Below are 27,500 nucleotides of genomic sequence, written 5' to 3'. Positions count from 1 at the left end.
CAAATATGTGTGTGTGTGTGTGTTTGTGTGTGTATGTGCGCTCACTGCCCCTACAGTGTTTGTAGATGTGTGTGTGTGTGTGCGATTCTCCCCCCACAGCAAATATGTGTGTGTGTGTGTGTGTGTGTAGGATGCTCCCCCCACAGCAAATATGTGTGTGTGTGTGTGTGTGTAGGATGCTCCCCCCACAGCAAATATGTGTGTGTGTGTGTGTGTGTGTGTAGGATGCTCCCCCCACAGCAAATATGTGTGTGTGTGTGCGCTCACTGCCCCTACAGTGTGTGTGTGTGTGTGTATGTATGTGCGCTCACTGCCCTTACAGTGTGTGTGTGTGTGTGTGTGTGTGTACCTACTTGGGGTGCACCGAATCCAAGGTTAGGTTTCAGATTCGGCCGAATCTTCAGCTTTTTGATGGGGTTCACAGCCTGCTGAACCTTGTTTTATCAACCAAACCAAATCCTACGCATCGTTTCTGCCACTGCTAGTATATGAGCGCCAATGCAATGGGTTACGCAAGATAGCTACTTCTAGCTAACTATCCACCTCACCTAATGGGCTACACAAGACAGCTCCTTCTAGCTAACTATCCACCTCACCTAATGGGCTACACAAGACGGCTCCTTCTAGCTAACTATCCACTAGCCACCTCATAGGCTACATTAGATAGCTCCTTCTAGCTAACTATCCACTAGCCACCTTATAGGCTACATTAGATAGCTCCCTCTAGCTAACTATCCACTAGCCACCTTATAGGCTACACTAGATAGCTCCCGCTAGCTAACTATCCACTAGCCACCTCATAGGCTACATTAGATAGCTCCCTCTAGCTAACTATCCACTAGCCACCTTATAGGCTACATTAGATAGCTCCCTCTAGCTAACTATCCACTAGCCACCTTATAGGCTACACTAGATAGCTCCCGCTAGCTAACTATTTGCAGACATCCCAACCTGCAAAAAGTCATTTCAGGGAGGTATCACGACCCAATCCCCCAACACACACACATACACACACATTTTTTTTAGATTTTGGTAGTTTGTTTTTTTCATGTAGCCTTGGCAACTAGCCATCTAGTAGGCTAGGCCTGAATAATATGCACATAAATTGGCACTTAAACTCACCTCAACATGTCTTTTGCAATCATTTAAACCGGCATGGGCAATGCTGAAGTCACTGTTACAAACAGGCAGCGTGCAAGACTAGGCCCATCATTATTTTTCACTCTTATGAGACAAGGGTAGCCTACACTTGATAAGGTATGTGTGTGTGTGTATTTTTCACTCTTATGAGACAAGGGTAGCCTACACTTGATAAGGTATGTGTGTGTGTGTGTTTTTTACTCTTATGAGACGAGGGTAGCCTACACTTGATAAGGTATGTGTGTGTGTGTATTTTCTACTCTTATGAGACAAGGGTAGCTACACTTGATAAGGTATGTGTGTGTGTGTATTTGTTACTCTTGTGAGACGAGGGCAGCTACACTTGATAAGGTATGTGTGTGTGTGTGTGTGTATATGAGACGAGGGCAGCCTACACTTGATAAGGTATGTGTGTGTGTGTATTTTCTACTCTTATGAGACGAGGGCAGCTACACTTGATAAGGTATGTGTGTGTGTGTATTTTCTACTCTTATGAGACGAGGGCAGCCTACACTTGAAAAGGTATGTGTGTGTGTGTATGTGAGACGAGGGCAGCCTACACTTGATAAGGTATGTGTGTGTGTGTGTATGTGAGACGAGGGCAGCCTACACTTGATAAGGTATGTGTGTGTGTGTGTGTGAGACGAGGGCAGCCTACACTTGATAAGGTATGTGTGTGTGTGTATGTGAGACGAGGGCAGCCTACACTTGATAAGGTATGTGTGTGTGTGTATGTGAGACGAGGGCAGCCTACACTTGATAAGGTATGTGTGTGTGTGTATGTGAGACGAGGGCAGCCTACACTTGATAAGGTATGTGTGTGTGTGTGTATGTGTGACGAGGGCAGCCTACACTTGATAAGGTATGTGTGTAGGGCAGCCTACACTTGATAAGGTATGTGTGTGACGAGGGTAGCCTACACTTGATAAGGTATGTGTGTGTGTGTGTATGTGAGACGAGGGCAGCCTACACTTGATAAGGTATGTGTGTGTGTGTGTATATGAGACAAGGGCAGCCTACACTTGATAAGGTGTGTGTGTGTGTGTATGTGAGACGAGGGCAGCCTACACTTGATAAGGTATATGTGTGACGAGGGTAGCCTACACTTGATAAGGTATATGTGTGACGAGGGTAGCCTACACTTGATAAGGTATGTGTGTGACGAGGGCAGCCTACACTTGATAAGGTATGTGTGTGTGTGTATGTGAGACGAGGGCAGCCTACACTTGATAAGGTATATGTGTGACGAGGGTAGCCTACACTTGATAAGGTATGTGTGTGTGTGTGTATGTGAGACGAGGGTAGCCTACACTTGATAAGGTATATGTGTGACGAGGGTAGCCTACACTTGATAAGGTACAGTGGGTCCCCGTTAAGTTTGGACGGGTTCCTTCAGGAATCACGATCCCCATTTTCTCAGCAGAAATGGCACAAACGGCAGTTGACACAAACAACCACAAGGTGTCACTTTGGAGTTCTGCCACTACTATTTTTGATGCGACTTGACTTACTGCTTCCATGATGCAGTTTCCAAGTCAGTAGAACAATCAGAGAAAGCTGAGCCATTACCAAACATATATGATAATACAATAGCGTGAGTTTATATATCTTATACCCTATTTGTCACGGTTACTTATAGATTTGATAGTGTAACGATAAGAGCATAAGAGACTTTCAGCGGGGGCACGGAAACTTAATTTGATCACGGTAGTTTAAGCTTACACTTGACAAAACATTCTAATATGAAAATGTAGATGCAATTGTTGTAAGATGGTGCAGCTCCTTTAAGAAAGCACCGTGCAAAAAAGTAGACGTGCTGGAGCGAGTCATATTCAAAATGCAAAAAACAACACCGCAGATAAAACCAATTATCCTCATTCATTGCAACCGCAGCATGCCTGCTTGCCAACGTTTAAACAAAATATATCAAAGCACCTTTTGCGTTTGAATGTAACACGAAAAAATGTTTAAACAGCTGGACAAATGATTTAGCTAATTGATTATAGCCTGTACACCAGCAATTGTTGAACATTTGGAAAAAGATCGCTCAGCTGTTGCCACAGTCATAGGCAATGTAGAAACAACATGAGAGCAGTACACACTTCCCCGAATGTGGATGTTACACTGTCATAATCTACCACCAGCCTTTTGGCAAGTTGAAAAATAGATGACTTCTGTGAAATCTCTGCTTTAAAGCAAGACCTAAATGAGAGGAGTTGTGTTGGGAATGTCGGTGCAATGTCCATGCTATAATGGTCTGACAAACGTACTGCCTTTTCAAGCAGTTCATCATCACCGGCGAGTTGAAGGATCATAGGACGTAAATACTCAACCACATAACAAGTTTCCCGCATGCTTGCACATCTTTGGGAGAGCTGACTGATTATGATGTCCAGAGTTGCATTAAATACCTGCACTTTTAAGTATCTCTCTGCATCGGTTAAGCGTTTATCTTCCGATAGTTCGTCAAAGTGACGCTTCACTCTTCACATTTTCAAATGTACTCTGAACCCCCATTTATTTGCGAGTGTCTGCGCTGTAGCCTTGGCCTGGTCAAAGGCACGCAGGTAGTCAGAAAGGACCGGTATAGAATTTTCCAGCAATTGCATTGCGGGGGTAGCGACGGAGGTCATAGGCCCTGGTGCGACTGCACTTGCTGCACCTACTAGGCCTAGTTACGCCACTGCGTGGAGCGCTAATGTGTCTACTGTAAATCATTCATGTGTGAAAGTCATTAGGCTGGAAGCGCTAATGTGTCTAAGCTCATTAGTCTACTTTCAATAGGCCTACTGTACAGCCTGAGAGGGGGAACATAACCTATAGCCTAGGCTACTGTAGAGTAGGCCTACAGTAGGCTACTGTAGGCTAAACAATCAGTTGTGAAAGTCTGCAACGAAAGTTTCCTAATGGAAGCGCTAACGTGTCTATTGAGCTCATTAGCCTACTTTCAATAGGCCTGTACAGCCTGAGAGGGGGAACATAGCCTACTGTAGAGTAAACAATCAGTTTACTTAGTTACATTTGTTTAGTTAAATCCAGTTTTCTACTCTATCTCCATTATATGCTTAGCCTATAGAAAGACATTCAAAATGTGTGAAAGTCATTAGGCTGGAAGCGTGTCTACTGTCAGTGACTAATGCGAGAAGCGGGTTCTGTGTTGTAGGCTATGCATTTTTCCGACACTTGGCTGCAAGCTCCCCTCCCCCACCCCCTTCTTTCACAAGCAGTGCAGCTTTCTGAAGCGGTGCCTTTTGAAGCTAATGTAACAAATACCACCAATATTGTTGTGTGGCAATAAAAGTATCCAGGGTTTGCGCAAGTAGCCTAAATATATAAATAAATTAAGGACATACAATCCTTAACGTGAAAAAGCTTAACGTAGCTTAATGTCCCAAACAACAAGTCGTTTTATGCGCTCATTATAAAGAAAGTTTAACGTGTCCCAAAACAGCTGTCAATTAATCACCAAACGTCAAGAGGGTTGAGTCTGAATGACACCGAGTTTTAGACACTGAGTTTTTGAAGTTAAGAAATATTTTCTGCAGTACCCAGAAGTTCGCATCATATTGCGGGTGACTTTGTAGTTCTTTAGAGCCCTATTTCTACTAGCCCTGCTGTCTGTACCACATCCATTACGGACACTATTATCACGATTACCACTGCAACCTCCAAGCTATGTTGGGCAGAGGGTCGAAACAAGCATGGTATGCTTAGTGGACACCGTTGTATACACGCACCTCCATTCAGAGACGCACCGTGACTATCACTGTCATAGACGATCGATCATAATCTCCAAAAGGATATTCTTCTTCAGAATTAGAATAGGTGAATAATATAGCTTACCTAAGACTTCATCACACGTGAACGTTTTTCAACATTTGGTGTAGGCCTATTTCTGCTTAATTTCTGCTTCAATTTCTGCAACACTATGGCCTGCATCGCTTCCGCGTCATTACATATGCACGTCTTTGTGTTTCTCGCGTGTAATACAAGTATTTCCTGAAAACTTTGGGTTTGAAGAGTAGAGTAGGCCTACAAATGAGATTTGTCACCGTACCTGGATCTATCGTCTATTTTAAGCAGTATCGTTGTTTGTCGCAATTAATAGCCTCAAGGGCCGGATTACATTATTATTTTGTCATACGTCGCGGGCCGGAATTGGGCAGGACGCGGGCCGGGTGTTTGAGACCCCTGCTGTAAATCATTCAAAATGTGTGAAAGTCATTAGGCTGGAAGCGTGTCTACTGTCAGTGACTAATGCGAGAAGCGGGTTCTGTGTTGTAGGCTATGCATTTTTCCGACACTTGGCTGCAAGCTCCCCTCCCCCACCCCCTTCTTTCACAAGCAGTGCAGCTTTCTGAAGCGGTGCCTTTTGAAGCTAATGTAACAAATACCACCAATATTGTTGTGTGGCAATAAAAGTATCCAGGGTTTGCGCAAGTAGCCTAAATAGGCCTATATAAATAAATTAAGGACATACAATCCTTAAAGCTTAACGTAGCCTACATGTAGATTAATGTCCCAAAACGTCAACAAGTCGTTTTATGCGCTCATTATATATGGATTTCTATGAAACGCCACGAAAACATGCGTGCGCAACCAAGAGGCAGAAAGCACCATAGAACAGCATAGAGCAATGCAAAAGAGCAAAAGAATAAAATGAGTTTTTGTGCTGACAACTGCACCAATTCGAAATCACGATGGTTAGAGAATGTTAAATATGTTCAATATCCCTAAAGGAATGCATGTCTTCGCCAAAAATGACAAAATACGATGTTATGTTAATAATGCAAATGAACGGCACACTTTGAAATATAGTCGGAAATGAGATGTTATCATCATTGAGACAACAGGGGTATACAATAAAATCCGATTGTAGCTTACAGCAGCCGACTATTTAGGTTAAGTTTATAACGTTGTGGACGGCCACCAAGCGTCTTCTGCCCCACGGCTGCGGCACAGTCTTGAGTGACCGGATTCGTTTTCCTTTGTCATATGAATGCTGTCATTTTGTTAACTTTACTGTTAAGGAGATGCTGTAGGCAAAGGCTATATTTCAACCTCGTTAGTGTCAGAACTATTCACAAGGTTTCTGGGCAGCATTTTTATGTTCTGTTAGCAAGCGAACTTCTCATGACTACCGACAAAGTAGCCTACTGCCAGCTGACGAAGCTCTCATTTTAAAACATTACTGAGAGACAGGCACTATACAATCAAGAAATCTTGCCACTGAATCCAAAACTATGTTTAACATTATGTACAAAGCTTAGGCTACAGTGGATTAGCATGTTGCAGGGGCTGCTAAAAACAGAGAAACGCACTGAAAACTCGGCCAATCACAGCCCTTGCTGTCGAATGCGCCGTCCAGTTCGACCGTTGAACGCCACAGCGGACTATGCTGCCCCCAAGCGGCTGCAGTTGTACTTACATGTCACCCAGCTGCGTGAATCACCATTATCGTGAATGAAGTGTCAATTTTTAACGGGGACCCTCTGTATGTGTGTGTGTGTATGTGAGACGAGGGCAGCCTACACTTGATAAGGTATGTGTGTGTGTGTATGTGAGACGAGGGCAGCCTACACTTGATAAGGTATGTGTGTGTGTGTATGTGAGACGAGGGCAGCCTACACTTGATAAGGTATATGTGTGACGAGGGTAGCCTACACTTGATAAGGTGTGTGTGTGACGAGGGTAGCCTACACTTGATAAGGTGTGTGTGTGTGTGTATGTGAGACGAGGGTAGCCTACACTTGATAAGGTGTGTGTGTGACGAGGGTAGCCTACACTTGATAAGGTATGTGTGTGTGTGTATGTGAGACGAGGGCAGCCTACACTTGATAAGGTATGTGTGTGTGTATGTGAGACGAGGGCAGCCTGCACTTGATAAGGTATGTGTGTGACGAGGGTAGCCTACACTTGATAAGGTATGTGTGTGTGTGTATGTGAGACGAGGGCAGCCTACACTTGATAAGGTATGTGTGTGACGAGGGTAGCCTACACTTGATAAGGTATGTGTGTGACGAGGGCAGCCTACACTTGATAAGGTATGTGTGTGTGTGTATGTGAGACGAGGGTAGCCTACACTTGATAAGGTATGTGTGTGTGTGTATGTGAGACGAGGGCAGCCTACACTTGATAAGGTGTGTGTGAGACGAGGGCAGCCTACACTTGATAAGGTATGTGTGAGACGAGGGCAGCCTACACTTGATAAGGTATGTGTGTGTGTGTATGTGTGAGACGAGGGCAGCTACACTTGATAAGGTATGTGTGTGTGTGTATGTGTGAGACGAGGGCAGCTACACTTGATAAGGTATGTGTGTGTGTGTATGTGAGACGAGGGCAGCCTACACTTGATAAGGTATGTGTGTGTGTGCGTATGTGAGACGAGGGCAGCCTACACTTGATAAGGTATGTGTGTGTGTGTATGTGAGACGAGGGCAGCCTACACTTGATAAGGTATGTGTGTGTGTGTATGTGAGACGAGGGCAGCCTACACTTGATAAGGTATGTGTGTGACGAGGGTAGCCTACACTTGATAAGGTATGTGTGTGTGTGTATGTGTGACGAGGGTAGCCTACACTTGATAAGGTATATGTGTGTGTGTGTATGTGAGACGAGGGCAGCCTACACTTGATAAGGTATATGTGTGTGTGTATGTGAGACGAGGGCAGCCTACACTTGATAAGGTATGTGTGAGACGAGGGCAGCCTACACTTGATAAGGTGTGTGTGTGTGTATGTGAGACGAGGGCAGCCTACACTTGATAAGGTATGTGTGAGACGAGGGCAGCCTACACTTGATAAGGTATGTGTGTGTGTGTATGTGAGACGAGGGCAGCCTACACTTGATAAGGTATGTGTGTGTGTGTATGTGAGACGAGGGCAGCCTACACTTGATAAGGTATGTGTGTGTGTGTATGTGAGACGAGGGCAGCCTACACTTGATAAGGTATGTGTGTGTGTGTATGTGTGTGACGAGGGCAGCCTACACTTGATAAGGTATGTGTGTGACGAGGGCAGCCTACACTTGATAAGGTGTGTGTGTGTGTATGTGAGACGAGGGCAGCCTACACTTGATAAGGTGTGTGTGTGTGTATGTGAGACGAGGGCAGCCTACACAGCCTGGGCACTGACTCTGCTATGACGCTCCTATTCCTACACTGAACTGATTGATTATATCGGTTATCGATTAATTATAACAGTTGGGCAGCCGTGGCCTACTGGTTAGCACTTCGGACCTGTAATCGGAGGGTTGCCGGTTCGAACCCCGACCAGTAGGCACGGCTGAAGTGCCCTTGAGCAAGGCACCTAACCCCTCACTGCTCCCCGAGCGCCGCTGTTGATGCAGGGATCAATAAAGTATTTATCTATCTATCTCTCTTTATCGCAAATCATTGTAAACAATAATTTTCTGTGTTATGCCATTTCATTTTTTTGTTCCATATCAATTTCTACCAATAATGTAAATTAAAAAGGTTAACATTAGCACAACAGAAAAATATGAATAATCCTGTCTATAATGTGACCAGTTCAAGTGCTCCAATAATCATGCTTTGTAAATGGCATCTTTTTTCAGTTTTTGGTGATGCTTACTGAATTTACATAGAAATGACAGGATCGGCAGAACCTTAAATAAGGGATTCGGTATTCGGCAGAACCTTAAAAATCAGGATTCAGGATTCGGCAGAACCTTAAAAATCAGGATTCGGTTCAGTGCATACTCGCTGACCATACAGTTAGTGTGTGTGTGTGTGTGTGTGTGTGTGTTTCAGCTCTACGTGTTCTCCATGATAAGTGAGCTTGGTCTGGGCCCCACAATAGGTAAGAGCTCCCATTGTGTTTGTTTGTGTGTGTGTGTTTGTGTGTGTGTGTGTGTGTGTGTTTGTGTATGTGTGTGTGTTTGTGTTTGTGTGTGTGTGTGTGTGTTTGTTTTTGTAGGTGTTATCTTGTAATGATGATTATGGTATGTGTGTTTGTGTGTTTAACGTGTGTGTGGGTGTGTCTGTGTGTATAACGTCTAACGATAAAATGACAAGAAGTGGGTGGGATATATATGGGGTTAGGGGGGATATACAGTTGTGCTCATAAGTTTACATACCCTTAGCATATACATGCTAAAGTTGACTAAAAAGAAGAATAAAAAATCTTTTGAAAATTGATCTTAATGTCTTAATAAAAAAATGAGGAAAAATCCAACCTTTAAAGACACCAATTTTCTTTGTGAATGAATTATGTATTGTAAATAAATAAATGTTCTTCCTTAAAATACAAGTGCTCATAAGTATACATACCCCTATGTTAAATTCCCATAGAGCCAGGCAGATTTTTATTTTTAAAGGCCAGTTGTTTCATGGATACCGGATACTATGCATCCTGATGAAGTTCCCTTGGGCTTTGAAATTGAAATTAAAATAGCCCCACAGCTTCACATACCCTTCACCATACATATAGATTGGCTATCATATAGGTGGTTCTATTTCAGTTAGCCGCTATGTTAGCCGGGTATGTATACTTATGAGCACTTGTATTTTAAGGAAGAACATTTAGTTATTTACAATATATAATTGACAAAGAAAATTGGTGTCTTTAAAGCAGGGGTCTCAAACTCAAATGAGCTGGGGGCCAATTCTGCCAACGTCATCTGATTGGAGGGCCGGCTATTTCTGAAAATGCAATGTTCTTTTTTCAAATACCACACAAAACTGCAAACAGAAAGTGCAAGTGTTTTTATCTAGTTTTAGACACCTGTGCTAGCAACCTTAGCTTATAAATAAAATAATGATAAAATAAATATTAATACAAATTATAAAACAAATGAAAAGCATAAAAACAGGTATGTGTGTGTTTCACACCAAATAAAAATATTTTCCTCTAATAACTTTTTTAAACCTGGCAAACTATAGGCGTCAGGGTTAAGAAAGCAACACCATTGGATTTTTATATCAAAATTTCAAAAGGCCATGGCTTGAAAGTGGTCAGAGATAAAGTCCTACTGTAAATGTAAAAATCTTTCAAAAGTGTATGAAGGGGGTAAATATACCCATCTAATTTGCCACTGGATGGCAAGCACCTCAAATTATGCACCTTTCAATAAATACTGGATGAACATATTTGAGCAGGTTTACTTTACTTTTTTCATATTACCCACATAACAAATTAACAGGAAAACACCTAAGATGTATACCAATACCTAAGATGTATATGGTTTCTAAACCACAAGGCCTACAATGAAGTATTCTGGTTAAATGAGTTCCTATCGCGGGTAATCTGAGTACCCAGAAGTTCGCATCATATTGCGGGTGACTTTGTAGTTTAGAGCCCTATTTCTACTAGCCCTGCTGTCTGTACCACGTCCATTACGGACACTATCATCACGATTACCACTGCAACCTCCAAGCTATGTTGGGCAGAGGGTCGAAATAAGCATGGTATGCTTAGTGGACACCATCGTACACGCAGACGCACCTCCATTCAATAGACGATCGATCATAATCTCCAAAAGGATATTCTCCTTCAGATTTAGAATAGGTGAATAACATAGCCTACCTAAGACTTCATCACACGTAAACGTTTTTCAACATTTGGTGTAGGCCTATTTCTGCTTAATTTCTGCTTCAATTTATGCAACAATATGGCCTGCATCGCTTCCGCGTCATTACAAATGCACGTCTTTGTGTTTCTCGCGTGTAATACAAGTATTTCCTGAAAACTTTGCGCAGCGATTTTGGGTTTGAATGAAGCTCTGGATGTCTAGCACATAGTGGAGCAGAGTACAAATACTTACTTGGAACTATCGTCTATTTTAATCAGTATCGTTGTTTGTCACAATTAAAAAGTCTCAAGGGCCGGGGTTAGGGGGGGATATATATGGGGTTGGGGGGAGGGGGATATATAGGGGGTTAGGGGGGAATGAGCCGGGCCCTTGTGGGCATTTGGACCCAAATATGGTGCTATAACCAGTTGTGCCACAGTGTCACAGCGTTTGTGTTTAACGTGTGTGTGTTTAACGTGTGTGTTATCTTGTAGTGACGTTGCTGGTGTATATGTGTGTGTGTTTAACATGTGTGTGTGTGTGTGTGTGTGTGTGTGTGTTTAACGTGTGTGTGTGTTTAACATGTGTGTGTTTAATGTGTGTGTGTGTGTGTGTGTGTGTGTGTTATCTATCTTACAGTGATGTTGCTGGTTTGTGGGGGGTTGGTAAATGGACCATATGCCCTTATAACCACTGCAGTATCAGCAGACCTGGTAAGTGTGTGTGTGTGTGTGGTGTGTGCATGTAATCTGTTTGTGTTTGTGTGTGTATTGTGTATGTGCGTATGTTTGTGTGTGTGTGTGTGTGTGTGTGTGTGTGTGAGTTAAAAAGCAAAGTTAATGAAGCAGAGTTACTAAGTGTGTGTGTTTATAATGTGTTTGTGTGTGTATTTCCGTAGGGCACTCATAAGTCTTTGAAGGGGAATGCTCGTGCACTGTCGACAGTCACAGCCATCATTGATGGCACTGGCTCTGTTGGTAAGAGGGGGGGCGGGGCCTAGGGAGGTGGGAGGGACTTATCTAGAGCCTATGGCCTCTTCTGTTGATGATCATCAATTGCCATTACTGTGTTTATGAACATTATCAATTGTCATTATCAGTTATCATTAATTACTATATCGGTAGTCATTATCATCAGTTATCATTAATTACTATATCGGTAGTCGTTATCATCAGTCATCATTAATTACTATATATTGGTAGTCGTTATCATCAGTTATCATTAATTACTATATTGGTAGTCATTATCATCAGTTATCATTAATCATCATTATCATCAATTATTATTATCATCAGTTATCATTAATTACTATATCGTCATTATCATCAATTATAGAACACTGACTGGATCTCCTCCCTTTTAAGGGGGTTTTAAAGGCATACCATACACTTAGTTTATTAAGTGTTTCTTATGCATTATGTTTGTATATTATAGTATTTATTTATTTTCATTAGGCTATTGATTGCACTGACATTGTTGTTTATTTGCTATTCTCCTTAATACCAACTTTTTAAATTGTTTACTGTTAAATTTAACTTTGTATTGTTGCTATTTGTATGTCGCTTTAGACAAAAGCTTCCGCTAAATACCATAACCATCATCAATTATCCTCTATGATCATTATCATCATAACCATTATCATCACGCTAAATACCATAACCATAACATAACCATTATCATCACGCTAAATACCATAACCATAACCAGAGTCATAAAAAGTCATAAAACGTCTTAAATTTACTAATGAGAATTTTAGGCCATAAAAAGTCATAAAAACATCCGTATTTCCCGTACAAGGTCATAAATTACATTTAGCCACGTCTTAAATTGATATGTTCGTCGTCTTAAATTGATATGTTCGTCGTCTTAAATTGATATGTTCGTTCATTCATTGTTCTACCGTCGTGTTTTCCCCCGAGAAAATACGCTGGTGGCGGGATTCATTCATTTCGCCTATTGTAGTTCTGTCTGAGGAATCTGGGTGGTAACATCGCGTTCCAGAACTACAAAGTCCATGCGGCAGTGCAGGAAACAGACTTGTCGGGAAGGACTTTCACAGAAACCTGCGCGAACTTCAAAGCTTCACTGCCGGTGAAGCTCCTCCTTACCGCATCTCATTTCTGTAGCTGATATATTTGGGTCTGATTAATTGATTAGTGAACTTTTCCACAATGGGAAAGTGTACGTTTAACATGCTATGGATAGATGATGGCGCGTTTAAGAGCTGGCTTAAGCCCGTCGCTAACACCCTGTGCAAGAAGACCATTGAGCTCTCCAGTTTAGGCATACAAGCCTTAAATTCACATGCCAAGTCAGAGAGGCATAAGGTATCGTTGAAAGGTCTGCAGCGGGTGCAGGCGATCACTCAGTTTTGTTCTCCGGTCCAAGCTCCTCACGGGATTCCCGGTCCAAGCTCCTCACGGGATTCTGGTTGTCCCGCTCCCGCCACACACAGTGCTTTTGGATCAACCTCGACATTAAAAGCGGAGGTCCTGTGGCTGTTGAACACATGCTTTTGGATCAACCTCGACATTAAAAGCGGAGGTCCTGTGGCTGTTGAACACACGCTTTTGGATCAACCTCGACATTAAAAGCGGAGGTCCTGTGGGTGTTGAACACAGTGCTTTCGGATCAACCTGCTTTCGGATCAACCTCGACATTAAAAGCGGAGGTCCTGTGGGTGTTGAACTCAGTGCTTTCGGATCAACCTGCTTTCGGATCAACCTCGACATTAAAAGCGGAGGTCCTGTGGGTGTTGAACACCGTGACGAAACACCAGTCGTACAGTGGAAACGACGACATATCCGAACTTTTCCGAACAATGTTCCCAGACTCAACCATAGTCAAGACCTTTACGTGTGGGAAAGATAAGACTTCATACATCGCACGGTTTGGCTTGGCAGAGTACATTAAAAAAGACCTCGTCTCCAAAGTCACGGGGCCTTACGTGCTCATGTTTGATGAAAGCTTGAATCACACAAGCAAGAAGAAACAGCTGGACATACACGTTCGGTTCTGGGATGACGACAAGGTTAATTCTCGCTACCTGGGCTCACACTTCATTGGCCATGCCATGGCCCAGGATTTGCTAAAGCACTTTAAAGTAAGTAGCCAAATTAAAGTTTAATCTTTATACAAATATGTTTTATAATGCTGCATGTAATATTTGAAATAATTTCAATTTGTTTGGTTATGTTGCTAAATGTTGGGACTGATGGCTACTGAAATCCGGGGAGTATTTGATGGTTCACTATTAAGTTGCATATAGCTGAAAGACTGTGTTTTCGCACTGTTTGCGAGACAAGGCAGCGTGCTTTCATTCGTTTATATACATACATACAATGTCTTAGTGCTCATGGACTGATAGCCCTACTGGTAGGCAATTATTACCCTGGCTTGTATTTGGGGGCCGGCCTTTATTTGTCCAATCGACCACCACCCAGCTATTATTTGAGGCCCTTCTTATAAATAGAACAGAATAGAATTCCGGCCATAATTTGATGATTTTTTGGGGGGGGGATTTGAGGATTTAGGTTTTTGAGGATTTCAGGACCTAGCCCAATGTAATTTAAATTGTTATATTTGTTTCGTCAGCTGCGGGTGTATTATTGTCAGAAACCGTCCTCGTGGAGGCCATGCAGGCCTAGTCAAACATCTTGAACTTGAACTGGAAAAGTGCTGTGTGTGTGTGCATGTGTGTATGTTATCATGGTATATTTATTCATAATCATCTTTTTATTGTCATCCCTCAAGGAGTGTGTGGGTCAGCTGAATCTCAGCAGGCTGGTCTCTGTATCGATGGATGGGCCCAATGTAAATTTTAAGTTCTTGGAGCTTCTCCAATCCGACTTAAAGGAAATGTATGGGGGAGCTCAGCTGGTGTCCGTGGGGAGCCGTGGGCTTCATACTCTGCACAATGCGTTCAAGGCAGGTTTCTCCATGTGGCAGATGGAAAAGCTGTTAAGATCAATGCACACACTCTTCAACAATGTTTCTGCGAGGAGGGAAGACTATGTAACAGTCACAATGTTCCTGCGAGGAGGGAAGACTATGTAACAGTCACAATGTTCCTGCGAGGAGGAGTCATCAGTCTTCCCTCTAGCATTCTGTGACCATCGATGGTTGGAGAACCTGCCTGTGGTAGAGAGAGCTCTTGAGGTTTGGCCTTCACTTCAACTGTATGTGGATACTTTATGAAACGAGAAGTCCTGCAGGACATCACAAAACTGCAGCTCACCAAGCTGGACTTGGGTGAGAAGAACAACCTGCTCCTGCCACAGAGAATGGACATTGGCCTAGGTGCAGAAAAAGCCCTGAAGGTATTGTGTTCCATTTTGAAGTTGTAGTTTTAGAAATTGTGGTCAGGATACAAGAAGCAGGAATCATTGTGTTGTACATTCTGTTCCACCTACTTATGTTTTTATTGTACACCCCTCTTCAGTATCAGATCTCAGAGTCCTAGAATTTAGGAGAAACTGCATGCAGGGGCTGACCAATATAGTCAGAAAAGTGCAGGAGAAGAGTCCACTTAAATATTGCACCGTTAGGCAGATGGCCTGTCTGGACCCCTCTACATGTTCAGAGACCCAGACAGGTGCAAGGAACAAATGAAATGTCTGGTGCAGACCTTTCTACAGACCAAGCAGCTGGCAGGAGGTGTATCCGCTGGTAGGAGTAGTTCTGGAAGGGGCTTAAAGGACCACGCTAAATTATACTCTAAGTGGTTATTAGACTGTGTTTACAGCATTATACTTAACTGTGCAAATCTTGTAGACATTTGCTCCATGTATACTTTTTCTCTTTTCCCATCAGGGTATTTTTTTAGGGTGGATCTCTAGCTTTTGTCATGTGGTTGGTAATGGTCCTGCACCTGTTCTGTGTGCAGTGGTTCATGATTTAGGATTAATTTACATAGGGTTTTGCTTGCTTAAAAATATAAAGTTTATGTGTGTTTTTTAGGAATCACATATACCTAATAAGTGTAGCACATTTAAGAAAATGTAAAAATCAGAAAGAAGCTCAGTCTCAAATGGAAAGGTATCCTGACAACAGTAATCAACAAAAGAAATTGGATGAGCGATCATGTAGGTGTTGCAGATTAACTACATGTAATTTTCGTGTCCTGAGTTTAAAATTGTATTTATCTCAGTTTAGTGGAGTTTCTATGCCCTCTGAAACCTTAGGGTTAGCCCTGAATTTAAACCATCGTAACCAAATGTTATTGTAGTCTTTATAGAGGTTGAAGTGCATGAATATATACATATATTAAGGTATTCCCTATGTTTTTGTTTTAGGGGATGTCATTCTACAACAATTTGAGGCTCTTCTGACCCTTGAGTGTAGGAATGAAGAGTTTCTCTCCTTCCAGCCACTGGTGAAACGGCTGGACAGCTTCTTGTGCGGCTTCTTAAGCCTTGCCTCTCCAGTGGCCAGGAAGCAGAGGGCAAATCGGGGTCAAAGATGGCCCAGCTCCTTTCAAAATCAAACGCCCTCAGACGGGCAAGCAAGGAAAAATTGGCTGAGCTGAAAAAGGTTGAGGAGGAGATCAGCGTTAAGAGGGACGAACTGAGATACATGTAGACTGACTGGCTGACTGACTGGCTGACTGACCGACAGACAGACTGACTTGTTGTGCCATAGAATTGTTTGTTTACAATACAATTTACAGTTGTTAAGTGTTGCTGTGTTGTTGTTTGTTCAGTTTGTTACTCTTCAGAAAATGGAACCTTTAAAGAATACAATTTGTTGTTGTCAATGAAAGTCAATAAAAAAAAAGTTTTTTCAGAATTCGTGTAGGTCATAAATTTATATCTAGTGGGGGGCCTTAAGCACATGAATAGGTAATTTCGCGCAAATTCTTCTAAAAGCGCCAAATTTGGCACAGATGTAGCTCAAGTTATACTGCAATGATTTAGCTAGGGCGCCGGAGCCAGCGACCCTCAGGGCCAAGATGGCGGCCAAATCCAATATGGCCGCTACCCGAAAAGGGTTCTATAACTTTTGAACCACATAAGGTACAAATACAAACTTGATGTCTTTTTCAACTTAATTGATCATGGGAAACACATAGGAATGTTTATATTTATGACCCATTATATCTGGACCACTTAATCCTCCAATTCCAATATGGCCGCTGTCCAAAAAAGCAGTTTTGACTGTAGACAGCCAGCGTCCTCTTCTATGCAGTGGTATGCTGGGGTAGCCTGACTAGCCACACCCACATTAAAATGTAGGGTCTGGGCACTCACCATTGGCAGTGCTCAGTCCGAGGGGCGGGATAATCGGTTGTCTTTCAAATTCCCTCTGCACGCAATAGGACAGCGCTATGAGTCCCATGTGTTTTTCCACCAGTGGAGCTAGTTGGCTAGTTCAAACTTTTGCCAACTCAAGCTCAACTCGTGTCACGCTGTTCACAAACAGCAACATCCATCGTCTTTGTTTTCAAGTATCAGGGAATTCAAGCCAAACCGTTGCAACTCTGCCATCAATCATTACGTTAAGCCCGCCTAACGTCTCTATACACAATTTGATTGGCCTGATAGAAGTTTCATTTTTCCAGCTCACAAGCCAACGGAGAGTTGCTAGACTAGCCCTGCCGCTAGGGTGCGTCTAGATTTCTAGGCTAATGCTGGGGAGGAAGCGCAAAAAAGAAGGATGCTGGGCGACTTGACACGCTGGTAAGGAAAGCTGGCTCTGTAGTGGGAGCTGAACTGGAGTGCATCACTTCAATATCTGATAAAAGGACCCTGAACAAACTGATCAATATTTTGGACAATGAGTGTCATCCACTCCACAGCACTATTACAAAGCAGAAAAGCTTGATCAGCTGGAGACTTTGCTCACTGCCTTGCACAACAGACAGACTGAGGAAGTCATTTGTCCCCAGGGCCATTGAACTGTTCAATGCTTCACTTAACTCATTGAGTGCCAAAAACGTAATGCGTTGAGTGCCAAAAACGTAATATTATGTTTTTAGCTTTTTTTTTAAATTACGAAACTAGACACTCTAACACACCTTATATGTGATTTTGGGAACTCTGTGATTAATGGAAATAAAATATATGACGATCGAAAACGCACAATCTGGACATTTTATCTGGACATTTTATCATAACTCGGTTGCCGCTTTGGGTCGAATTACGGCTCCCACACACAGCTGCGTTCCGTCAACGCATTCCAGTGGGTGTTCCCGACGGTAGCTATGCAAATGACTTGAAGAAAAACCGTAATGTGATTGGTTGGTGCCGTCCGTAGATTGGCTTGATTGGCCGGTGCCGTCTGTCGGTGCAGCAACAGCTGAACTCCTCAACGCGAGCAGCGGGAGAAACGCGACGCGATGGACCCACAATTCAGTTCGGCAACGGATCACGTGAGCCCATTTAAAGTGAATGGGATGCGTCTCCAGCAACGCGATGCACGCAGCTGTGTGTGGGAGCCGTTAGTGACGCATGCACGTCAGGTCAAAACCAGGCCATTTTCGTGGGTCTATCACTAGGTGGCAGTCTCGCCAGGTCTCGCTGATCACTTCCCGGAAAGTTTACACAAGTAAGTAACAGGCAACACTTTATATTTCATGAAAGACGTTATATCTCCATTTCTAGAAAAAAACAGCGATTTTGATGAAAACTAGCCACTGTTTAGCTTGGGATTTCTCAGGAACAGAGGTGTGTAGAAATACACGGTTGGCACCCACCGAGAGCTTAAAGTCTCACCTTTTAAACGAGCCATTGTATGTGTTCATAGCTATAACACAGAATATGCTGTGGCTGTACAAAAATCATCAACAATGGTCTAGATTGCTGGCACTCTAGGACAAAGCTCCCGAAAACAGCTTGGCATTCAATGAGTTAAGGGAAGAGGAGAGATAGACTTCTCCGCATAGTCTGTCTGCCTCTCCACCCTCTCCATGTTTGTGTACTGTCTGTCCACTAGCCACTTTTTACCACTGTCTTACTGCTTCACTGCTTGCGTGCTATAATAGATAGATAGATAGATAGATAGATACTACTTACTTTATTAATCCCAAAAGGGAAATTATGGTGTAATTAATACTAACATATGCATAACCCCTCCCTTCATCCTACAGCCGGATTGTGGCCACACTTACCTATACCTATACTTAATACTTAATGCTTTATAATCAATACTTGTATAACGGCTGTAACCCTATTACGTCAACCCATTCTTGCACTGATATAGTTTTTCTATAGTTTTTTAATATTACCTTGCCTACTCTCTATGTCAATATTTATTTTATGCTGGTCTCTAGACTTTATTCTTGCACTGTTGCACTGTTGGACTCATTTGCACCATCACTATGACACTCACTCTCACAGAGCACCTTACCTTACTTTGCACAGAGAATCACAGGCTCAGTCCCTGCCTCAGTCATTGCAAGCGCCTCACCCCTAAGCACACTATGTGGATACTGTTTTAGACTTGATTTAGATTTAGTGTTATTTAGTATAATTTGTATTTTAGTATATTCTTTATCTTCTACTGTCCTTATTTCTTAGTTGTGTTTTTTATATTATTTACTTTTATTACTTTTTCTGCTGTTAGTGAATGTTGTGTGTGTGATGTCTGTATGCTACTGAGACCTTGAATTTCCCCTTGGGGAAATAAAGTATCTCTCTATCTATCTATCTATCTATCTATCTAGTTACACCCCATTGTTTGCGCCAATTTATCTACAAGCACCAAATTTGGCATGGATGCAGCTGACGCCATACCGAAATGATTTAGCCAGGGCGCCTGAGCTAGATCTCTGAGACCAAGATGGCAGCCAAATCCGCCACCTGAAAATGGATTTGGCTGCATATTTTGAACCAGATGAGATACAAATGTATAGTTGATACAGGGGGAAAATAAGTATTTGAACCCATGCTAAAGTTGACTAAAAAGAGGAATATACTAGCCTGGAAAATACAGACCCTGATAATCTAGAAAGATTAAGGGTCTGGCCACGAACAATGTAATGGCCCAACTCGAGGGGCGGCACCAAGCATGCATTTAAAAATCTCACTGCACACAATTGGATAACACTAGACCAATGTTTACTCTGAATGATTCCAGACTTTGACGCAATTGGATAACACTACGAACAATGTTTCCAACGTTGCAGCGCTGTCGTCATCAATTTAGCTCGCCTCTGGCCCGCCTATATCAGAAATGATTTGATTGGTTCCAAGTAACGTGCATCATTGGTCATTGCCAGAGTGTCTACAGAGACAATTCCATTGTGCTCTTGCGAGAACTCTGGATTTCCAGGGTAGGAATATATAATCATCTGTTAGAAATTGATCTTAATGCCTTAATTAAAAAAATGAGTAAAAATCCAACCTTTAAGGACACCAATTTTCTTAGTGAATGAAAAATGTATCGCAAATAAATAAATGTTCTTCCTTAAATTACAGGGGCACAAGTACAAGTATTTGACCCCTATGTTATATTCCCATAGAGGCAGTTAGATTTTTTTTTTTTTTTTTTAAAGGCCACTTATTTCATGGATCCAGGATACTATGCATCCTGATAAAGTTCCCTTGGCCTTTGGAATTAAAATAGCCCCACATCATCACATACCCTTCATCATACCTAGAGATTGGCATGGTGTGTTTTTCAGTTAGCCTATTAGCTGGTTTGATGCTCATTGATATACTCAATCATAAATGTAAGTATTCCTATGGGTTTCCCATGGTCAAAAAAGGTAAAATAGACATCAAGTTTGTATTTGTATCTCATCTGGCTCAAAAGCTATATATAGCCGAATCCTTTTCAGGCGGCGGCCATTTTGGATTTGGCCGCCATCTAGGTCGCTTGGACGCCCTGGCTAAATCATTTCAGTATGCCCTCAGCTACATCTGTGTCAATTTGGTTTTGTAGATGAATTTGCACGAACAATGGGGTATACGGACCCAAACTACAGCCAAAACTGCTTTTTTTGGACAGTGGCCATATTGGAATTAAAGGAATAAGGGGAATAATTAAAGGAATGATCCAGATGCATTGGGTCATAAATATTAACATTCCTATGTGTTTCTCAAGATCAATTAAGCTGACAAAGATATCAAGATTGCATTTGTAACTCATGTGGTTCAAAAGTTATAGCCGGAACCCTTTTCGGGCAGCGGCCATATTGGATTTGGCCGCCATCTTGGCCCCAAGGGTCGCTGACTCCGGCGCCCTACCTAAATCATTTTAGTATGACCTAAGCTGCATCTGTGCCAAATTTGGCGCTTTTAGAAGAATTGCGCGAAAATGTGCTTAAGGCCCCCCACTAATCATAATGGTCATAAAAAAGGTCTTAAAAAGTCTTACATTTAACTGACTAAACCCTGCAGAAACCCTGATAACCATAACCACCATCAATTATCCTCAATGATCATTATCATCAGCAGTGATGGGTAAAGTACTGAAAATCTATACTCAAGTAAAAGTACAATTACTCCCTTAAAAATGCAAATTACAAGTTGCATTCCATGTTTTATATGTTTAAGTTGTGCAGGAAAGGGCAAAATGGCACTTGTACTTTTTTATTTACGTAAAGTAAGTTCAGTGGGTGTGAGCGACTGAACCCACATGTTGGGTTGTGAGTTAGGTGGTGATGGAGACATGTTGGGATGTGAGTTAGGTGGTGATGGAGAAATGGAAATTGAAGGAGAGGTGGATGTTTATTCAGATAACTAAAATGATTTATTTCTCAACACAGTTTTCAAAAATAGCAACACTAATAAACAAAATACTTTTCACTACCAAAAACAAACATAAATAGCACAAACAATGCACAGTCAAAGTATTAGCAGCTAGCCAACTTAATTAGCCTACTTAAACTCGCTTACTCTGCCTCACAACAGGAGTCTTTATTAGCCTACTTAAACTAACTTACTCTGCCTCACAACAGGAGTCTTTCACCTACCACACTCAAAATGGGAACTGAGCTACTAGGGCTGTAACGATACACCAACCTCACGATTCGGTATGTATCACAATTTTTGACCCACGGTTCGATACGAATCTCGATTTTTCTTTTTTTTTTGGGGGGGGGGGGGGGGACTAGACATTTTATTAAATAACATTTTAATAGCCTCCCTTAGAACACCAGAAGATTACAATATAATATATCTTTTATTTTATATCCTTTATATTTTTTTGAATGACTGATATTTATGACAGCACACTTTATGCAGATTAGCCTATAGCCTAGGCCTACTATTTTTTATTACAACTCTACCTCTTTAATTCAGCTGTCTGGTTGAAGCCTGGAAATGTTGTAAACAAAGTAGCATAGTTGGCTAGCTTAGCCTATCATAGTCTACTGATTGGACTGTTCAGTTTCCCCATGTGTGTTTAAGTTTTAAGGTAATACTTGTTCTCTTTGGGACAGGCCCTTTGGTATTGAGATGATATCAACTTCAATGCAAGAGTTTTAAACAAATATGTGTAGCAATGATAGCTAATGATGCTAAGCGAATTTAATAGTAATTTAGCTAGTCGTCTTCTATGCGTCCTTGCTTTCACGATTGTGAATGTTTTATTTAAGTTGCGCGTGTTCATTGAGCAGGAGAGGGAGAGGGAGGAGAGGGGGTTTACTTCTATACTGTTTGGTAAAGTTGCACACATAGTCTACAATGAAAGCAAGGAGAGATATGAAATTATTATTTATTTATTTGTTTTTGGACAACGTAGGCTACCGATAAGTAAGCGGGAGATGTGGGTTGCTTTTGCAGCCGCGTAAGCTGCAAAGCAGTGCGTGAAACACTAGACAGGGTGTGTCGCGATTCTGCCTTTTCACACCGCGACACAGTATCATGGATATGAATGTCGCGATTTCGGGTTTGAATCGTATATCGTTACAGCCCTATGAGCTACCTCATTAACCCTTAGAGCCCTATTGAGGTTCTTCCTATTGAGGCAGAGTGCGTCAAAAACACACACCCATTATTCTCTGTTAAATTGCTCCGGAACTATTTTTCACAGGGAGATGAAACCTTTATTGCATGACAGAGCAGAAGTGGCTTTCCAACGAGACCACACACTTGTCTGTACGATCAAGTGAAATTAAATCAAATTGCATCATATTTACAGTCTATACTGCTCTGTGTTCACCTGCACACCCATTACTTTTGTTTGAATTACTCGCAAATTTCTGATGGCACGCATGTCAGATGAAAGAGGAGACGCAGAGCTATCAATTGATACCAAGCACATCCTTCTGGGTGAAAGGGATCACGGCATAAAAACAAACGAAGTGACAGCAAAATAATAACTTCATATAGCTCAACCCTACCGCACGTTCTCGTGTGTTTCTCTTTGGCAAAACATGTTCATAATCCAACGCTATCAATTACCACTATCATCAGTTATCATCATCATCAGTTATCATTATCATTAATCATCATCATCAATTATCATTATCATCAGTTATCATGACTCTTTACGATTATTATCATCAATTGTATGTATGTGTGTGCGCGTGTGTGTTTGTGCGCGTGTTTGTGTGTGTGTGTTTGTGCACGTGTGTGTGTGCGCGTGTGTGTTTGTGTGTGTGTGTGTGATGTAGGTGCTGCAGTAGGCCCTCTGCTGGCAGGGTTGTTATCTGCGCGGGGCTGGGATCAGGTCTTCTACATGCTCATGGCTGCAGACTTCCTGGCTTTGCTGGTAAGACACATAAAATATACTTATACCACTCTCATATAATATATAATTATTTAATATATATATATATTAAATAATTATACTTATATATTAGAGGGAGAGCAGATAGCTAACAAACTTTCAGAAAAAGTCCCATTGGCAAATTTGAGGAAAAGTCGGTAAAGGGCTATTTCACACAATTTGAGGGTGCTGAATTAAAATATTATGTTTACCAAGCTCAATTTTGAGTTTTAAGCTTGCTAATTAGCATAATTCACATACTTTTTGGTTTTGTCATCAGATATCATAGGAATTGCAAAAAATAAGGCAATAATATACTCTTTATGTATCAGATATGTTGTAGGACAGGACAGGAATTACCCCAATAACCCTCAAGTAGCAAATTAAAATAAGCTCAAATTAAAATATAAATTGAAATAATAGCTAAAATTCAGTATGACGTTAAGAAACAAAATAGATTCCTTGATAATTAATTGATAGAATAGTAGGTGACTGCTCATTTTTCTGTAGAAAGTACTTTGTCACTAACTATTATGAACAGTTGTCAGTCTTTACAGAGGATTTACACTGTATTTTTTTTTACTGTAAAGGCGACTGCTTAAAACATCTCACTGGTGCTCTTTCCTATCATTAAAATTCTATCCATGCAGAAAAATGGAAGAGTGCATGTTTGAGGAGTGCTAATGGAGATTGCATTATTTGCAAAAAAAATAGACAAGATATCTTTTATAGTGCAACAAAAAGAAACATTCTCCAGTGCATCATTACTGCATATGATGCTGAAACAGTGGGCAGTGCTTCGACTTAGCCAGCTTCCCTCGCGTTCCGCGCGCGAGATCACGCGACTTTAATTTGTATTTACCCAGTATTTACCCAGTGACGCTGCAACGACGCTGCAACAACCCAAACAACAGACACACAGAACCCGCTTCTCAAACAAACAGATGTCTTCAAATCATCGTTTTCCTTGCTTGAAGGCGAACTTAGAGTGATGTTAACCTATTTAAGTTTAACGGGGTGATTGTCGTGAGAGCAAGCAATCGTGAGATTCATTGGCGCTTGCCTGTTCCGCCGTATGTCTACGAGCACACCTGCCTACCATCAGGCTACTCAGCTACTAGAGAAAGAATTTCCCCTGTTTGTATGTTCACTCCAAGTTGGCCTACCATAACTTACCAACTCTGCACTGTAGACCCTAAACTGGCTATTTATATTTTTCTGTGAAATAAGCAAATGTATTTGTTCAACTTTATGAAGCAGAATTACGCACTAGGCTACTTGGAACGTAACACATTTGACAAAGGACAGATGTATGTTGCTAGTGACAAAATATTAACTTTCAGTGTTTTACGATGTCTTTGTCATGGGGAAGTGTTTTCCCCCATGCATTTATTCTAGGCTACTGTCAGTGACTGCCGTGAGAGAAGCGGGTTCTGTGTTTCGTTCATGTCAGTGACTGACGCGAGAGAAGCGGGGTCTGTGTTGTGTTGCGTTGCGTTAATTTATTTTCATTGTGTATGCCGTGCCATGCCGTCCACAGCTCTTCAGTTCTGACAAAGCCGAAATTACTCCTTTTGAAACAATGAGTGCAGGAAGCGCGTTTGTATGGTTATATTGCTTGACAGGGGGGGGGGTCCCAAGCAGCTTTCAGCCACAAGGCTACTTTGAGAACATTTCAATTCACCCGACACTAATATTCAAAATTATTTCGGCATAGCCTATAAGCAGTTTAATTAAATATAATGTTAGTTGTAAACTAACGGGCTACTTGGTGAGGCTTGGCCTCACAGATGCGCTCGTGCCTTAGATGGCAAGAAAAATCTTCACGATATAGGCCTAACTGACCACCCGATTCACGTTGGCTGGGGGGCAGTAAGTATAGTATAAGTATATATACTTTTTTGATCCCGTGAGGGAAATTTGGTCTCTGTATTTAACCCAATCGGTGAATTAGTGAAACACACTCAGCACACAGTGAGGTGAAGCACACACTAATCCCGGCGCAGTGAGCTGCCTGCTACAGCGGCGCTCGGGGAGCAGTGAGGGGTTAGGTGCCTTGCTCAAGGGCACTTCAACCGCGGCCCACTGGTCAGGGCTCGAACCGGCAACCCTCCGGTTACAAGTCCAGAGTGCTGACCAGTGGGCCACGGCTGCCCTGCGGTTACAAGTCCAGAGTGCTAACCAGTGGGCCACGGCTGCCCTGCGGTTACAAGTCCAGAGTGCTGACCAGTGGGCCACGGCTGCCCTGCGGTTACAAGTCCAGAGTGCTAACCAGTGGGCCACGGCTGCCCTGCGGTTACAAGTCCAGAGTGCTGACCAGTGGGCCACGGCTGCCCTGCGGTTACAAGTCCAGAGTGCTGACCAGTGGGCCACGGCTGCCCTGCGGTTACAAGTCCAGAGTGCTGACCAGTGGGCCACGGCTGCCCCATCTGACATTTGTGGCCAGTTAATCCGGCCCCCAACAAATCACACCTTCCCACCTCTGACAGCTTAAAAGAAGTCGAGAGGACTCCTAACTCACAGACCTATTCACAAACCGGTTTTGTGGCATTTCGCCTGTTTTGAAATCCTATGCGGCTACAGGATCTTCCAATCGTGAGGAAGCAATTTTGCATTGTAGGCATAACTAACAGGCAATAACGCCACCAACAACAACCAAAACTAGGCTACTCATTGTCAACATGTAAATTAAATGTAACATTATTGTGAATCAAATTAAAATGTTCTCTTTTGCAAACGTAGGCATAGGCATAGTACCAGATTAATTTAATAATGTTACAAAGATACTACATCAATCCGTATGTTTCATTAGGCTACTAGGCTATTTGTTTTGCCTTACTCTTGATTCATTTAGGCTAGGCCTTTTTATTCAGTTATTCATCATCTTCCGTCCTTGTGTAGCGCACGCATTCTCAGACCTGTCACCTGCCACTCATCGTAAGGGAGGTGTTTGGAATCATTCCCACGTTACAAACATCAGCCAATCAAGGTGGTCACTTCAGCCAAGCTCGTGCATGAGTAATAACGTCATCCATAGCATCAAAGACTCACTCACTCTTAGTCAAAGATTCTAGAGCGCTCAGCTCCAGAATCTGTTCAGGAGTTGTCATTTTTCCTTACTAAGAGTAGGTCTGAAAGGCTTTGTGAATAACTTAATAAGAGAAACTCCTATAGCTAAAATCTTTTATTGCTATTTAGGAGTAGCCTACTCCTAGTGGTAAGAAAAAAGGCTTTGTGAATATGGCCCCTGGTGTCTAACCCAATGCATAGCCCATTTACACAAAATAATGGTGGAATATTAGGCTACTGATAATCATTGTTATTTAAGAACATGCAGAGCACCAAAAACATCTTTCTCGAAAAAAAAAATCATCATACCGCACATTGTGGCGGGTCTGTTATTTAACCTACTTACTGTAGGCTGCGCAAACCACAGGCCTTTATTTTGGGCAAGCCTGCATTCGAGGCAGGCCTTCTGTTTAAGAATTTTATATAAAGCCTGTGCTAACAGTAATCCTCCTGCCCCCGATACCGCAGCTGTGGATAGTGTGGAATGTTCAAGTAATAACACAATCCAATGTGTGTCTCAATTGTCCCCCGCTGACCACCTCACACATTTCTCTAGATTTTGCAACGACCTTACATGACACAATGCCATAAAATGCCAGTTTTTAGGACACAGAATAATGTTTGTAATGATACCAGTTAGGCCTACGTTCAACAGTAATGAGCTATTCATTGTTGAAGGTGCATGGTGAAGTGAAATTCTTACATTGGAAAACAAACATTTGCCGATATCATTGGATAGGGGATAGGCCTACTTGGTTTTTTTTTTTACGTAGCCTACAATGGCCAGTTCAGACAAAGCCGAAATTACTCATTTTTAAACATTTGTATGGTTATATTGCTTGACTTAAATCCCAGAGAGTTGGCTACCGCACCCCACAGTGATGGGCCTAGCGGTCTTAAGTATAAGTATAGTATAAGTATATAAGTAAATATACTCTTTTGATCCCGTGAGGGAAATTTGGTCTCTGCATTTATCCTAATCTGTGAATTAGTGAAACACACTCAGCACACAGTGAGGTGAAGCACACACTAATCCCAGAGCAGTGAGCTGCCTGCTACAGTGGCGCTCGGGGAGTAGTGAGGGGTTAGGTGCCTTGCTCAAGGGC

At 42.1% G+C, this 27,500-nt stretch overlaps 1 protein-coding gene across 4 annotated transcripts in view; it reads left to right on the top strand.

The window, feature by feature from the left end:
- slc37a1 (solute carrier family 37 member 1) overlaps positions 1–27,500 on the top strand; it is a 74,169-nt gene that overhangs the window by 43,528 nt on the left and 3,141 nt on the right. For all 4 annotated transcript variants that reach the window (XM_042084352.1, XM_042084354.1, XM_042084353.1 and 1 more), the window contains 4 exons: positions 8,912–8,960; positions 11,311–11,384; positions 11,570–11,648; positions 23,231–23,328. In XM_042084352.1, the coding sequence (XP_041940286.1) occupies positions 8,912–8,960; positions 11,311–11,384; positions 11,570–11,648; positions 23,231–23,328 (300 nt within the window). The remainder of the gene's footprint in view (positions 1–8,911; positions 8,961–11,310; positions 11,385–11,569; positions 11,649–23,230; positions 23,329–27,500) is intronic.

Source organism: Alosa sapidissima, chromosome 2 (genome assembly GCF_018492685.1).
Source record: "Alosa sapidissima isolate fAloSap1 chromosome 2, fAloSap1.pri, whole genome shotgun sequence".
Taxonomy (NCBI): domain Eukaryota; kingdom Metazoa; phylum Chordata; class Actinopteri; order Clupeiformes; family Clupeidae; genus Alosa; species Alosa sapidissima.
Note: the sequence above shows the minus strand (reverse complement) of the source record. Positions and strands in the feature narration are given on the sequence as shown.